Source organism: Pseudophryne corroboree, chromosome 4 (assembly GCF_028390025.1).
Source record: "Pseudophryne corroboree isolate aPseCor3 chromosome 4, aPseCor3.hap2, whole genome shotgun sequence".
In the NCBI taxonomy this organism is placed as follows: Eukaryota; Metazoa; Chordata; class Amphibia; order Anura; family Myobatrachidae; genus Pseudophryne; species Pseudophryne corroboree.
The window spans coordinates 110,683,646-110,700,077 of record NC_086447.1 but is presented as its reverse complement, the minus strand read 5'-3'; the positions used below and the strand labels follow the sequence as shown (position 1 = coordinate 110,700,077).

Below are 16,432 nucleotides of genomic sequence, written 5' to 3'. Positions count from 1 at the left end.
AATAGCCACCAAAGTCTGAATAAAGTACAGCCTTTCTACTCACCGTTGCTGTTCTTGGTGGAGCGGACCCGGCACGCGCCGCACGCAGCGGTGTCCGGCCGCATATACTTACCGCTGCCGTGATGCCGGAATCTTCTGCCGATGGAGCGGCCCAGGCACGCGCCGCACGCAGCAGTGTCCGGCCAGTTCGAGAGAGCTCGGTGTCTCCTTCAGCCGGGGCCCATCCCGAGCCGCACGCAGCTGCGATGGGACACCGCCGGCAGCTCCTGCGGTGCAGACTGGCAGAGGCAGAGCTGCCAGTCTGTGAAGAAAGAAAAGAAAAAAATTCTTAAGAGAAAACCCAAGAGTGACCAGCTCCCTTGGGCACAAAACAAAGACTGGCATGGAGGGGGGGACATAGTAGGGGAGGAGCTAGCCACAGGGTTAGAGTTTTAAAGTGCCAGCTCCCAATTACTGCCTACTATTTCCCCATCGTAACTGCGCTCCAGTGTCCCCTAGTGGATAAAGGAGAAAAAGCTCTTCTTAGGGCTGCCTGGAGCAGCCCCTCTGTTATGTGCCTGCTTACTGCAGCACAAACTACAAAACTGAGCTCCTGTGCAGGGAGGCGGGGTTATAGAGGAGGCAGCACTGTGCATTCTGGGAACAGTCAAGGCTTTGAGCCTGTTGGTGCCTCGGATCAAGATCCTACTCTACACCACCAATGTCTATTCTTGTGGAGCCCAGTGTACTCCGCAGCAGAAAAAAAAATGTCTGAGATCAGCCGGCATCCTGTACCTCTGGCGATGTCGGACTCCATTACACCCCACCGCTGGTCACCAATAAAACTTACGTCTGTCCATCCTTCACAAATCCTTTTATTGATGAACCTCGGTTTGTGATTGCAGCTTTTCCACCCAGCCCTACAATGAGAGCAGTCAGAACTGCACTTTTTCCACCTAAAAACAAAACCACAAGAAGTAAGTAACAATGGAGAGTACACAAAAGAAAACTGGTTTACATTCTTTTACGTTCTATATGGGAATATTTCCTGGTGTTAGATATTTAATGGGAGTTGTTTCAAAGAGTGGTCAAGTGGAGAAACCCATAGCAACCAATTCATTTCTACCTATCATTTCATAAATGCTATCTTGAAGCGGATTGGTTCTCCACCCTTTTATCAACCTGATGTAGCTTGAGAAGTGCTGCAAAGAGTAATGAGCAAAACTGCCCAAAGATAGGGGTGCCAAGCTTGTGGCATCCTATTCAAAAAGACTTGAGGCTGTAATTGCTGCCAAAGGTGCATCAACAAAGTATTGAGCAAAGGCTGTGAATACTTATGTACATGTGATTTCTTAGTTTTTTAATACATTTGCACAAATATCAAAAAAATAAATAAAAAAAATCACGTTGTCATTATGGGGTATTGTGTGTAGAATTTTGAGGGGAAAAATGAATGTATTCCATTCTGTAATAAGGGATGTCTAGTTCAACAACAGCTGGAGTGCCAAAGGTTCCCCATCACTGCTCTAAGCGATGGATGATAGAGGCGGCTTCACAACAAAATAAAGTTAGTCCCCCTCACAACTTACTTCCATTGTTCCCAACGACAAAGTTGACATTTGGTCCAAATCGGAATGGCCCGAGCATGGAATGACACATGAAGTTCTTCAGCGAAATGCTCTCAATGATTCCGACTTCAGCAGTGCCCTAGCAAAACAAAGCGACACTGAGAACTGGATATACGAAAGCATAATGACGCCAATTCTGAGTTAAAAGCAAAGCAAATAAAGCAGTAACTTTATATCTGGAACAACCCAGCGGTTTTGACAGGCAGCGGCTCAGTAAATACACCCCATAGTGTGGTGTCAAAGTAGTGCAGTGTTTCTCTGTTCCTCTACTCAGGGAACGCTAACAGTGCATGTTTTCCATCTGCACTGTAAGGGAGTGGAGATGGGAAACATTTCTCTGGCATGTGTACCAATGGAAAATGAAGTGGCAATAAGAGTAAGCATAGTTCAGACACTGTGGCATCGATTTCAGCCATGTGAGTTAGTGCAGCTGTGTGCCTCCCTTACAGTAGCTCCAGTCCTGGGCGACACTGTGAGAGGAGGTGCCCTTGCAACGGCATTTCACCTCCCTTTCACCTATTTGTAGTTGATTCCACGCATTTGCGTGTCGCTTATAAAATAAGCATGTATATATATTTCTAAACTAAACCACAGGCAAATGCTAGTCAATATAAGAATAAATAGGTTAGTGGGTGATCTTGAGCCAGAATTTTTTATTTTATCTTTCTCGAACGTCCTAGTGGATGCTGGGGACTCCGAAAGGACCATGGGGAATAGCGGCTCCGCAGGAGACTGGGCACAAAGTAAAAGCTTTAGGACTAGCTGGTGTGCACTGGCTCCTCCCCCTATGACCCTCCTCCAAGCCTCAGTTAAGATTTTGTGCCCGAACGAGAAGGGTGCAATCTAGGTGGCTCTCCTGAGCTGCTTAGAGTAAAAGTTTAAATAGGTTTTTTTATTTTCAGTGAGACCTGCTGGCAACAGGCTCACTGCATCGAGGGACTAAGGGGAGAAGAAGCGAACTCACCTGCGTGCAGAGTGGATTGGGCTTCTTAGGCTACTGGACATTAGCTCCAGAGGGACGATCACAGGCCCAGCCATGGATGGGTCCCGGAGCCGCGCCGCCGGCCCCCTTACAGAGCCAGAAGAGTGAAGAGGTCCGGAAAATCGGCGGCAGAAGACGTCCTGTCTTCAATAAGGTAGCGCACAGCACCGCAGCTGTGCGCCATTGCTCTCAGCACACTTCACACTCCGGTCACTGAGGGTGCAGGGCGCTGGGGGGGGGCGCCCTGGGTCGCAATGAAAATACCTTAAATGGCTAAAAATACATCACATATAGCTCCTGGGCTATATGGATGTATTTAACCCCTGCCAGTTTTCCACAAAAAAGCAGGAGAAAGGCCGACGAAAAAGGGGCGGAGCCTATCTCCTCAGCACACAAGCGCCATTTTTTCCTCACAGCTCCGTTGGAGGAAGGCTCCCTGACTCTCCCCTGCAGTCCTGCACTACAGAAACAGGGTAAAACAAGAGAGGGGGGGCACTAAATTGGCATATTAATATATACAGCAGCTATATTAGGGAAAAACACTTATATAAGGTTATACCTGTATATATATAGCGCTCTGGTGTGTGCTGGCAAACTCTCCCTCTGTCTCCCCAAAGGGCTAGTGGGGTCCTGTCCTCTATCAGAGCATTCCCTGTGTGTGTGCTGTGTGTCGGTACGCTGTGTCGACATGTATGAGGAGGAAAATGGTGTGGAGGCGGAGCAATTGCCTGTGTTAGTGATGTCACCCCCTAGGGAGTCGACACCTGACTGGATGGTCTTATGAAAAGAATTACGTGATAGTGTCGGCACTTTACAAAAGACTGTTGACGACATGAGACAGCCGGCAAATCAGTTAATACCTGTACAGGCGTCTCAAACACCGTCAGGGGCTATAAAACGCCCGTTACCTCAGGTCGATACAGACACTGACACGGACACTGACTCCAGTGTCGACGGTGAGGAAACAAACGAATTTTCCAGTAGGGCCACACGTTACATGATCACGGCAATGAAGGAGGTTTTGAACATTTCTGATACTACAAGTACCACAAAAAAGGGTATTATGTGGGGTGTGAAAAAACTACCCGTAGTTTTTCCTGAATCAGATGAATTAAATGAGGTGTGTGATGAAGCGTGGGTTTCCCCCGATAAAAAACTGCTAATTTCTAAAAAATTATTGGCATTATATCCTTTCCCGCCAGAGGTTAGGGCGCGTTGGGAAACACCCCCTAGCGTAGATAAGGCGCTCACACGCTTATCAAAACAAGTGGCGTTACCGTCCCCTGATACGGCCGCCCTCAAGGAACCAGCTGATAGGAAGCTGGAAAATACCCTTAAAAGTATATACACACATACTGGTATTATACTGCGACCAGCAATCGCCTCAGCCTGGATGTGCAGTGCTGGGGTGGCTTGGTCGGATTCCCCGACTGAAAATATTGATACCCTGGACAGGGACAATATATTATTGACTATAGAGCATTTAAAGGATGCATTTCTATATATGCGAGATGCACAGAGGGATATTTGCACTCTGGCATCAAGAGTAAGTGCGATGTCCATTTCTGCCAGAAGAGGATTATGGACGCGACAGTGGTCAGGGGATGCGGATTCCAAACGGCATATGGAAGTATTGCCGTATAAAGGGGAGGAGTTATTTGGGGTCGGTCTATCGGACCTGGTGGCCACGGCAACGGCTGGAAAATCCACCTTTTTTCCCCAAGTCACCTCGCAGCAGAAAAAGATACCGTCTTTTCAGGCTCAGTCCTTTCGTCCCCATAAGGGCAAGCGGGCAAAAGGCCACTCATATCTGCCCCGGGGCAGAGGAAGGGGAAAAAGACTGCAGCAAACAGCCTCTTCCCACGAACAGAAGCCCTCCCCCGCTTCTGCCAAGTCCTCAGCATGACGCTGGGGCCTTACAAGCGGACTCAGGCACGGTGGGGGCCCGTCTCAAGAATTTCAGCGCGCAGTGGGCTCACTCGCAAGTGGACCCCTGGATCCTGCAGGCAGTATCTCAGGGGTACAAATTGGAATTCGAGACGTCTCCCCCTCGCCGGTTCCTGAAGTCTGCTTTACCAACGTCTCCCCCCGACAGGGAGGCGGTATTGGAAGCCATTCACAAGCTGTATTCCCAGCAGGTGATAATCAAGGTACCCCTCCTACAACAGGGAAAGGGGTATTATTCCACGCTGTTTGTGGTACCGAAGCCGGACGGCTCGGTGAGACCCATTTTAAATCTGAAATCCTTGAACACTTACATAAAAAGATTCAAGTTCAAGATGGAGTCACTCAGAGCAGTGATAGCGAACCTGGAAGAAGGGGACTATATGGTGTCTCTGGACATCAAGGATGCTTACCTCCATGTCCCAATTTGCCCTTCTCACCAAGGGTACCTCAGGTTTGTGGTACAGAACTGTCACTATCAGTTTCAGACGCTGCCGTTTGGATTGTCCACGGCACCCCGGGTCTTTACCAAGGTAATGGCCGAAATGATGATTCTTCTTCGAAGAAAAGGCGTCTTAATTATCCCTTACTTGGACGATCTCCTGATAAGGGCAAGGTCCAGAGAACAGTTAGAGGTCGGAGTAGCACTATCTCAAGTAGTACTACGACAGCACGGATGGATTCTAAATATTCCAAAATCGCAGCTGATTCCGACGACACGTCTGCTGTTCCTAGGGATGATTCTGGACACAGTACAGAAAAAGGTGTTTCTCCCGGAGGAGAAAGCCAAGGAGTTATCCGACCTAGTCAGGAACCTCCTAAGACCAGGCCAAGAGTCAGTACATCAATGCACAAGGGTCCTGGGAAAGATGGTGGCTTCTTACGAAGCGATTCCATTCGGCAGATTCCACGCAAGAACTTTTCAGTGGGATCTGCTGGACAAATGGTCCGGATCGCATCTTCAAATGCATCAGCGGATAACCCTGTCTCCAAGGACAAGGGTGTCTCTCCTGTGGTGGTTACAGAGTGCTCATCTCCTAGAGGGCCGCAGATTCGGCATTCAGGATTGGGTCCTGGTGACCACGGATGCCAGCCTGAGAGGCTGGGGAGCAGTCACACAGGGAAGAAATTTCCAGGGCTTGTGGTCAAAGCATGGAAACGTCACTTCACATAAATATCCTGGAACTAAGGGCCATTTACAATGCCCTAAGTCAGGCAAGACCTCTGCTTCAGGGTCAGCCGGTGTTGATCCAGTCGGACAACATCACGGCAGTCGCCCACGTAAACAGACAGGGCGGCACAAGAAGCAGGAGGGCAATGATGGAAGTGGCAAGGATTCTTCGCTGGGCGGAGAATCATGCGATAGCACTGTCAGCAGTGTTCATTCCGGGAGTGGACAACTGGGAAGCAGACTTCCTTAGCAGACACGATCTTCACCCGGGGGAGTGGGGACTTCACCCAGAAGTCTTCCACATGATTGTGAACCGTTGGGAAAAACCAAAGGTGGACATGATGGCGTCCCGCCTCAACAAAAAACTGGACAGATATTGCGCCAGGTCAAGGGACCCTCAGGCAATAGCTGTGGACGCTCTGGTAACACCGTGGGTGTACCAGTCAGTGTATGTGTTCCCTCCTCTTCCTCTCATACCAAAAGTACTGAGAATCATAAGAAGGAGAGGAGTAAAGACTATACTCGTGGCTCCGGATTGGCCAAGAAGGACTTGGTACCCGGAAATTCAAGAGATGCTCACGGAAGACCCGTGGCCTCTACCTCTAAGAAAGGACCTGCTCCAGCAGGGACCATGTCTGTTCCAAGACTTACCGCGGCTGCGTTTGACGGCATGGCGGTTGAACGCCGGATCCTGAAGGAAAAAGGCATTCCGGATGTAGTCATCCCTACCCTGATCAAAGCCAGGAAGGATGTAACCATACAACATTATCACCGTATTTGGCGTAAATATGTTGCGTGGTGCGAGGCCAGGAAGGCCCCTACAGAGGAATTTCAACTGGGTCGTTTCCTGCATTTCCTGCAAACAGGACTGTCTATGGGCCTCAAATTAGGGTCCATTAAGGTTCAAATTTCGGCCCTGTCAATATTCTTCCAAAAAGAACTGGCTTCTGTTCCTGAAGTTCAGACGTTTGTCAAGGGAGTACTGCATATACAGCCTCCTTTTGTGCCTCCAGTGGCACCTTGGGATCTCAATGTAGTTTTGGGATTCCTAAAATCACATTGGTTTGAACCACTCACCACTGTGGACTTAAAATATCTCACATGGAAAGTGGTAATGCTGTTAGCCCTGGCTTCAGCCAGGCGTGCCTCAGAATTGGCGGCTTTATCCTATAAAAGACCTTACCTAATTTTTCATACGGACAGGGCAGAATTGAGGACTCGTCCTCAATTTCTTCCTAAGGTGGTTTCAGCATTTCACTTAAACCAGCCTATTGTGGTGCCTGCGGCTACTAGGGACTTGGAGGATTCCAAGTTGCTGGACGTAGTCAGGGCCCTGAAAATATATGTTTCCAGGACGGCTGGAGTCAGAAAATCTGATTCGCTGTTTATCCTGTATGCACCCAACAAGCTGGGTGCTCCTGCTTCTAAGCAGACGATTGCTCGTTGGATTTGTAGTACAATTCAGCTTGCACATTCTGTGGCAGGCCTGCCACAGCCAAAATCTGTAAAAGCCCATTCCACACGGAAAGTGGGCTCATCTTGGGCGGCTGCCCGAGGGGTCTCGGCTTTACAACTTTGCCGAGCAGCTACTTGGTCAGGGGCAATCAAGTTTGCTAAATTCTACAAATTTGATACCCTGGCTGAGGAGGACCTGGAGTTCTCTCATTCGGTGCTGCAGAGTCATCCGCACTCTCCCGCCCGTTTGGGAGCTTTGGTATAATCCCCATGGTCCTTTCGGAGTCCCCAGCATCCACTAGGACGTTAGAGAAAATAAGAATTTACTTACCGATAATTCTATTTCTCATAGTCCGTAGTGGATGCTGGGCGCCCATCCCAAGTGCGGATTGTCTGCATTACTTGTACATAGTTATTGTTACAAAAATCGGGTTATTGTTGTTGTGAGCCATCTTTTCAGAGGCTCCTTCTGTTATCATGCTGTTAACTGGGTTCAGATCACAGATGTACGGTGTGATTGGTGTGGCTGGTATGAGTCTTACCCGGGATTCAAAATCCTTCCTTATTGTGTACGCTCGTCCGGGCACAGTATCCTAACTGAGGCTTGGAGGAGGGTCATAGGGGGAGGAGCCAGTGCACACCAGCTAGTCCTAAAGCTTTTACTTTGTGCCCAGTCTCCTGCGGAGCCGCTATTCCCCATGGTCCTTTCGGAGTCCCCAGCATCCACTACGGACTATGAGAAATAGAATTATCGGTAAGTAAATTCTTATTTTAAACACCCCAAGTACATAGAGACCTTAGGGGGCATATGTAACTGGGAGCAAATTTTTACACAAAACTTTAAAAATGGGGTTTTTCCTGCAGGTGTGAGATTTTTGGTATTCAACTGGGTTCTGTTTTTATTTTTCTCATGTGCTGCTCAATTTCTTTTTTTTAAATCCATTTTTGAAGGAAAAATGGTCTGAACTTACTGCGGAACTCCTTGGACAACATACCTAATGCCTGATTAAGTAACTGGGCATTTCCAATTATCTTAATTTGTCCAATAATTACTTTCCTCCTGCAGCACTCTCCTGAGCATCCACTTCCCTGACATGCTGGAAGTCATCTCTTCTCCTCAGCATTGCAGGCAGCAGGGCTTCCAATGTTTGGGCACAGGTACTACCCCTCACCCGCACCCCCTCCCCGCACTGCTCTCTTACACAACCTCTCAGCCTGCGTCCCTTCCCCGCACTACACGTTACCCTCCAATAACGCTCACCCTGCACCCCCTCCTCGTACACACTATCGCTCACCAAGCACTACCCTACCCTTACCCTGTGCCCCCTCCCCGCATACACTGATCTCTTACACAACCTCTCAGCCTGCATCCCTTCTACGCACTACAATACATGTTACGCTTCAACACCGCTCACCTCGCACCCCCTCCTGGTACACACTACACTACCACTCACCCAGCACCGCCTCCTCGCAGACAATGCTCCAACACTACCCTTACCCTGCACCCCCTCCTTGCTCCTACACTACCACTCTCTGTACACACTGCACTACACTACCGCTCATCCTGCACCCCCTCATGGTACACACTACCGCTCACCCTGCACCCCATCCCCGCGGACACTGCTCCAACACTACCCTACTCTTACCCTGCACCCCCTCCTTGCTCCTACACTACCACTCACTCTGCACTACACTACCGTTCACCCTGCACCCCCTCCTGGTACACACTACACTACCACTCACCCAGCACCGCCACCTTGCACACACTGCTCCAACACTACCCTACCCCTTACCATGCACCGCCCCCCCATACACCGCTCTGCTATACAACCTCTCAGCCCGCATCCCTTTCCCGCACTACACTACCCAACAACCACCAGTACCGCTCACCCTGCACCCCTTCCCGGTACACACTACCGCTTACCCTGCACCCCCTCCCCGCACACACTGCACCAACACTACCCTATCCCTTACCCTGCACCACCTCCATGATCCTACAATACCACTCACCCTGTACACACTGCACTACACTACCACTCACCCTGCACCCCCTCCTGGTACACACTACACTACTGCTCATCCTGCACCCCCTCCTGGTACACACTACACTACCGCTCACCCTGCATCCCCTCCTGGTACACACTACACTACCACTCACCCTGCACCCCCTCCCTGCACACATTGCTCCAATACTACCATACCCCTTACCCTGCAACCCTCCTTGCCCCTACACTACCACTCACCCTGTACACACTACCCCTCACACTACTCCCCCTCCCCGCACATACTGCCCTACCCCTTACCCTGCACCCACTCCTTGCTCCTACACTACCACACACCCTGCACTACACAAACGCTCACCCTGCACCCCCTCCCCGCACACACTGCTCCAACACTACACTAACCCTTACCCTGCACCCACTCCTTGCTCCTACACTTCCACTCACCCTGCACCCCTTCCCCTCACACACTGTCTTACACTACCCCTAATACTGGACGCAATCCCCGCACAACACTACCGTTCACCCTAACCCTCTCTCCGCACACAATGCACGTTTTATTCTGAATACCGCAAGAATTGTAAATCAAAATAGAGAGTGAGAGCCGAAAATTGAAGATGCCCCTATATACAGAATGTTATGAATAGGACACCGGTTTATTAGGATTCAGTGGTAAAACCGAAAACCTTTTCCGACATGAACCTGATAACAAGAGCCGCCTGTAACTGTCAGCCATACGTTCCACTCAGCAACAACCATTGTATAAGCTCTGACACAACTAGGACATATCCAGTGTGATAAATGATATACTGTAGCCCGTGTCTTCTGCAGTAAATTGTTTTGCAACAATCACATTAAGTGTTCAACAGACAAACCTGTACTTACTGACTGAGACTCGGACATGGCACAGGACGTATTACAGTCCTGCTCGTCATCCGGTCTTGCTCTCTTATTGTGTCCATTGGTGTTGAGCGGACTCAGTTCCCTCCTTTTACCCATTGTTGTTTGTTTAAGCTAAAAAACTAAAGAAGACAATAAAATTAAAAAAGGAAAATTATCTAACAGCGTTAACTTTTCCAAACAGATTTGACAGAAAAGGTCGGCACACCAAAGGCCTCTAGTAGGTATTCACGTTCCTACAGTTAGTTCACGTGATCCATTGAAAAACAATGCAACGGATTAAACCTCACACTAAAAGCTGGGTACACACTACAGCGATGTCGGCACAATATGCAGTTTCGTAACAACATTTTGCCTACATCGCTCAGTGTGTACGGGGGATTGCGGGCTCCCGTGGACGCTAGCGACAGACGCTTGGTTGTATGTTCTGCACACAAAACCAAGTGTTGTCGCTAGCGTCCTGTAGTATGCTAATGAAGGCCCTCATTCCGAGTTGATCGGTCGCAAGGCGAATTTAGCAGAGTTACACACGCTAAGCCGCCGCCTACTGGGAGTGAATCTTAGCTTCTTAAAATTGCGACCGATGTATTCGCAATATTGCGATTACTAACTACTTAGCAGTTTCAGAGTAGCTCCAGACTTACTCTGCCTGTGCGATCAGTTCAGTGCTTGTCGTTCCTGGTTGACGTCACAAACACACCCAGCGTTCGCCCAGGCACTCCCACCGTTTCTCCAGCCACTCCTGCGTTTTTTCCGGAAACGGTAGCGTTTTCAGCCACACGCCCATAAAACGCCGTGTTTCCGCCCAGTAACACCCATTTCCTGTCAATCACATTACGTTCGCCGGAGCGATGAAAAAGCCGTGAGTAAAAATACTTTCTACATAGCAAAGTTACTTGGCGCAGTCGCAGTGCGAACATTGCGCATGCGTACTAAGCGGATTTTCATTGCGATGCGATGAAAAATACCGAGCGAACAACTCGGAATGAGGGCCGAAGGACAGAACATTAGTGTTCACTCTAGGCTGTTTTAGCAGGCCCTGCCCGTTTTTTTACCAGGCAAAACCCACCCTGCCCCTTTTGCGGCGCCCTGCTAGAACAGCCGCCCGCTTCCTGCCCTCCCGGCGTGTATAGATGCCGGGCGCATGCGCACGGCATCCATTCACGCATTGGGAGAGGGCTGGGGGAAGCCCAGCACCGACAGAGGTGCTGGGCACGCCCCCAACAGTCACCGGCCACAGATGCTCTATAGTAGCGTCTGTGGGCCGCACCGCCCCCTAAAATGACGTAGGCGTGGCCACGCCCCCTGATTTGCATGGCTGCGCCCCCGTTTCGGATGTGCGCGCGCGCCCTGCCCCTTTTCACTCCTAGAGTGAACACTAGAACATGTTTGTTTGGACCTTCATTAGCATCGCCCAAGTTTGTACACACGATCTAGGGCTGACGGGGATTCGTTCCGACGTCGGAACGAATCCCCATCGCTCTAGTGTGCACCCAGCTTGAGACTTATTACTTAACTAGCCCCATATGTCAGCCATGCATCAAGCTTCACAATACCAGGGTGAGCAAATAACGCATGTGCAATAAATGCAGCCTCAAAGGGAGATCAGCACCCCCTCCAAGAAAAACAATATTGCCCAGCCCCAGGGCGGTCTACCTATTAATTACCCAGTCAGGGTCATTACTGACCGTTGTGGAACATGTAGTTGAATAGTTGTAAGCAAAAAATAATCAGTGAAAATCAATTTAATTGAAAGACATTTATCCTCATAGCCTGCCCCTCTGAAAATAAGCATTCAACGCCTATCAGCCATAACATTACCACTGACAGGTGAAGTGAATAACATTGATTATCTCATTACAATGGCACCTGTCAAGTGTTGGGATATATTAGGCCAGTGGTTCTCAAGCTGTGTGCTGTGGCACCAGAGCCGGCCTTAGGAATAGGCAAACTAGGCAAATGCCTATGGCATTTGGTATGCTTAGGGGCACCAGTAGCTTCTGCTGATTAAAATGATATGCGGCATGCCTATATTCTGGGTGTATTCCTGGAAATCACTGTAGCATTTCGTATGCAGATACAGTCACAGTCACACACAGAATATAAGCATGCTGCATATCATTTTAATCACCAGAAGCTGCTTGTGCATCCTAGCCACATAGCAATGCAAATAAGATGCATTTTCATAAACAAAAGGCGCCCAATGTTAGAGCAGCCAGCTGACTCATGCCAGGCATCTCTTGCAGAACTAGCTGCGGTGCTGGGGGCACCAGCCAAAATCTTGCCTAGGGCATCATATTGGTTAGGGCCGGCTCTGTGTGGCACCCTGGAGTGCCTCGGGACACTTGTAAGGGTTCATTGGTGGTCTGGGACCAATTCAAATTATTTAAGGTTGATGTAATAGGCAAAACCAGCGCTGGTGGCTGCCAATCATAAAATTTGTGGACAAACAGGAGCAAATCTTGTCCTTCCCCACACAACTGAACCTAAGGATGACGTAGAAAATAGGATTTTAATACCTACCGGTAAATCCTTTTCTCCTAGTCGGTAGAGGATGCTGGGGACTCCAAAAGGACCGTGGGGTATAGACGGGATCCACAGGAGATTGGGCCCACTAAAAAGACTTTGACTGAGTGTGAACTGGCTCCTCCCTCTATGCCCCTCCCCCAGACCTGTTACAGGAACTGTGCCCAGGAGAGACAGACATTTCGTGGAAAGGATTTTTGTTAAATTAAGGGCAAGAAACCTACCAGCCCACACCACAAACATACCGTACAACTGGAGTAGCATGAAACCAGATAACAGTATGAATTAACAACAGCAACAATTTGAACATAACTGATACTGGTTATTTTTTGGTTACACGTGGGTTGTGTATCAGTTATGTTCAAATTGTTGCTGCTGTTAATTCATACTGTAATCTGGTTTCATGCTACTCCAGTTGTATGGTATGTTTGTGGTGTGGGCTGGTAGGTTTCTTGCCCTTAATTTAACAAAAATCCTTTCCACGAAATGTCTGTCTCTCCTGGGCACAGTTCCTGTAACAGGTCTGGGGGAGGGGCATAGAGGGAGGAGCCAGTTCACACTCCGTCAAAGTCTTTTTAGTGGGCCCAAGCTCCTGTGGATCCCGTCTATACCCCACGGTCCTTTTGGAGTCCCCAGCATCCTCTACGGACTAGGAGAAAAGGATTTACCGGTAGGTAATAAAATCCTATTTTCCCATACGTCCTAGAGGATGCTGAGGACTCCAAAAGTACCACGGGGTCTATACCAAAGCTCCAGTGCGGGCGGGAGAGTGCGGACGACTCTGCAGCACCGATTGAGCAAACAAGAGGTCCTCATCAGCCAGGGTATCAAACTTGTAATACTTAGCAAAAGTGTTTGAACCCGACCACGTAGCTGCTCAGCAAAGTTGAAGTGCCGAGATCCCTCAGGCAGCCGCCCAAGATGAGCCCACCTTCCTGGTAGAATGGGCCTTTACTGACTTTGGTAACGAATGAGAATGAGCTTGCTGAATCGTATTACAAATCCAGCGTGCAATAGTCTGCTTAGAAGCAGGATTTCCAATCTTGTTGGAAGCATACAGGACAAACAGAGCCTCTGTCTTCCTAGTAAGAGCCGTTCTGGCGACAAATCTTCAAGGCTCTTACAACATCAAGAGATTTTAGGACTGCCACAGCATCCGTAGCCACAGGCACCACAATAGGTTGGTTTATGTGAAACGAAGAAACCACCTTAGGCAGAAATTGTTGGCCAGAGCCAAAAGCATGACCACTTTCCAAGTGAGAAACTTTAACTCAACCTTACGCAAAGGTTCAAACCAGTGAGACATAAGAAACTGCAACACCACTTCAAGATCCCACGGCGCCACGGGTGGCACAAATGGAGGATGGATATGCAGCACTCCCTTCACGAAAATCTGAACCTCAGGAAGGACGGACAATTCTTTTTGAAAGAAAATAGATATAGCCAAAATCTGCACGTTGATGGAACCCAATTTCAAGCCTGCATCTACGCCTGCCTGCAAAAAAATGTAGGAAACGACCCAAATGAAACGCCTCCGCAGGAGCTGCCTTGGTTTCACACCACGACACATACTTCCTCCAAATACAGTAATAATGTTTTGCCATAACCTCCTTCCTAGCTTTAAGGAGAGTGGGGATGACCTCCCCAGGAATACCCTTCCAAGCTAGGATTTGGCATTCAACTTCAACACCGTCAAACGCAGCTGCGGTAAGTCCAGAAACACGCAGGCCCCTGCAGTAACAGGTCCTCTCTTAGAGGAAGCCGCCAAGGTTCTTCTAAAAGCAATTCCTGAAGATCCGGATACCAGGCCCTCCGTGGCCAATCTGGAACGACGAGTATTGCCTGAACCCTCGTTCGTCTTACGATCCTCAGCACCTTTGGAATGAGAGGAAGCGGAGGGAACACATACACCGACTGAACACCCACGTAGTCACCAGGGCGTCCACTGCACTGGCTTGGGGGTCCCTTGACCTGGAACAATACCTTCTTGTTGAGGCGAGACGCCATCATGTCTATCAGAGGAATTCCCCAACGCCTTGTCACTTCTGTAAATACCTCTTGATGCAGAGCCCACCCTCCCGAATGAAGATCGTGTCTGCTGAGGAAGTCTGCTTCCCAGTTGTCCACGCCTGGGAGGAAGACTGCTGACAAAGCGCTCACGTGCTGTTCCGCCCAGCGAAGGATTCTTGTGGCCTCAGCCATTGCCGCCCTGCTCCTCGTTCCGCCTTGGCGGTTTACGTACGCCACCGCTGTTATGTTTTCCGACTGGATCAGGACAGGGAGACCCTGAAGAAGGTTCTTCGCTTGCGGGAGGCCGTTGTAAATGGCTCTTAACTAGAGAACATTTATGTGGAGACAAGATTCCTGGCTTGAACACTTTCCCTGGAAATTTCCTCCTTGCGTGACTGCACCCCAGCCTCGGAGACTTGCATCTGTGGTCAGCAGGACCCAGTTCTGGATTCCGAATCGGCGCCCCTCTAGAAGGCGAGAACCTTGCAGCCACCGCAGAAGAGAAATCCTGGCCCTGGAAGATAGACTTATTTTCCGGTGCATGTGCAGGTGAGACCCGTACCATTTGTTCAGCAGATCCCACTGAAACACCCGGGCATGAAACCTGCCAAACGGAATGGCTTCATAAGCCGCAACCATCTTCCCTAGCACCCGAGTGCATTGATGAATCGACACCCTTATCGGCCTCAGAAGCTCCCTGACCATGGTCTGGATTTCTAGAGCTTTGTCGTCCGGAAGAAACACACTCTGTAGCTCCGTGTCTAGGATCATGCCCAGGAAGGGCAGCCGAGTGGACGGGATCAACTGAGACTTTGGCAAATTTAGAATCCAACCGTGATGTCGCAGAATCGACAGGGAGAGATCCACATTTCTTAACAAATGTTCCCTGGACCTCGCCTTTATCAGGAGATCGTTCAGGTACGGGATAATTGTGACCCCTTGCTTGCGAAGAAGAACCATCATTTCCGCCATTACCTTGGTGAAAACCCTCGGGCCCGTGGAAAGCCCAAACGGCAACGCCTAAAATTGGTAATGACAATCCTGTACCGCAAATCTCAGGAAGGCCTGATGAGGAGGATATATCGGGACGTGTAAGTAAGCATCCTTTATGTCGAATGAGGCCATAAAATCCCCCCCTTCGAGGCTGGAGATCACAGCTCGAAGAGACTCCATCCTGAACTTGAAAATTTCAAGTACGGATTGAGGGATTTCAGGTTCAGAATCGGTCTGACCGAGCCATCCAGCTTCGGCACGACAAAGAGGCTCGAATAGAACCCTTCCCCCCGCTGGTACGGGGGAACCGGCACAACGACCCTCTGTTGACACAACTTTTGTATCGCAACATTTACCACTTCTCTTTCGGGAAGACAAACTGGCAATGCCGACACGAAAAAGCGGCGTGGGGGGGGCATCTCATGAAACTCCAGTTTGTACCCTTGGGACACTATGTCCAAGACCAAAGGATCCAGGGCAGATTGAAACCCGACCTGACTGAAGAATCGGAGACGGCCCCCCACCGGTACGGACTCCCGCAGGGGAGCCGCAGCGTCATGCTGTAGATTTGGTAGAGGCGGGGAAGGACTTTTGGTCCTTGGTGCCTGACACTGCAGGCAACTTCTTTCCCCTTACTCTACCCTTTGAAGCAAGAAAGGACGAGCCCTTTCCTTTCTTGTATGTATTAGGCCGAAAGGACTGCATCTGATGATGGGGTGCCTTTTTCTGCTGTGTGGGAACATAAGGAAGAAAAGATGACTTACCCGCAGTAGCGGTAGACACCAGGTCAGCAAGGCCGTCACCAATCAAGACACTACATTTAAAAAGGAAGAGCTTAAATATT

General features: G+C 49.5%; 1 protein-coding gene across 4 annotated transcripts in view; it reads right to left on the bottom strand.

Moving 5' to 3' along the window:
• Positions 1 to 16,432, bottom strand: part of SMC6 (structural maintenance of chromosomes 6) — a 370,384-nt gene that overhangs the window by 281,394 nt on the left and 72,558 nt on the right. For 3 of the 4 annotated variants that reach the window (XM_063915349.1, XM_063915348.1, XM_063915347.1), the window contains exons 2-4: positions 10,045 to 10,181; positions 1,569 to 1,686; positions 830 to 935 (exon numbers count right to left, since the gene is read on the bottom strand). In XM_063915349.1, coding sequence (XP_063771419.1) covers positions 830 to 935; positions 1,569 to 1,686; positions 10,045 to 10,158 — 338 coding nt within the window. In that variant the 5' untranslated portion in view covers positions 10,159 to 10,181. The remainder of the gene's footprint in view (positions 1 to 829; positions 936 to 1,568; positions 1,687 to 10,044; positions 10,182 to 16,432) is intronic. The other variant, XM_063915346.1, reaches the window with a different exon arrangement.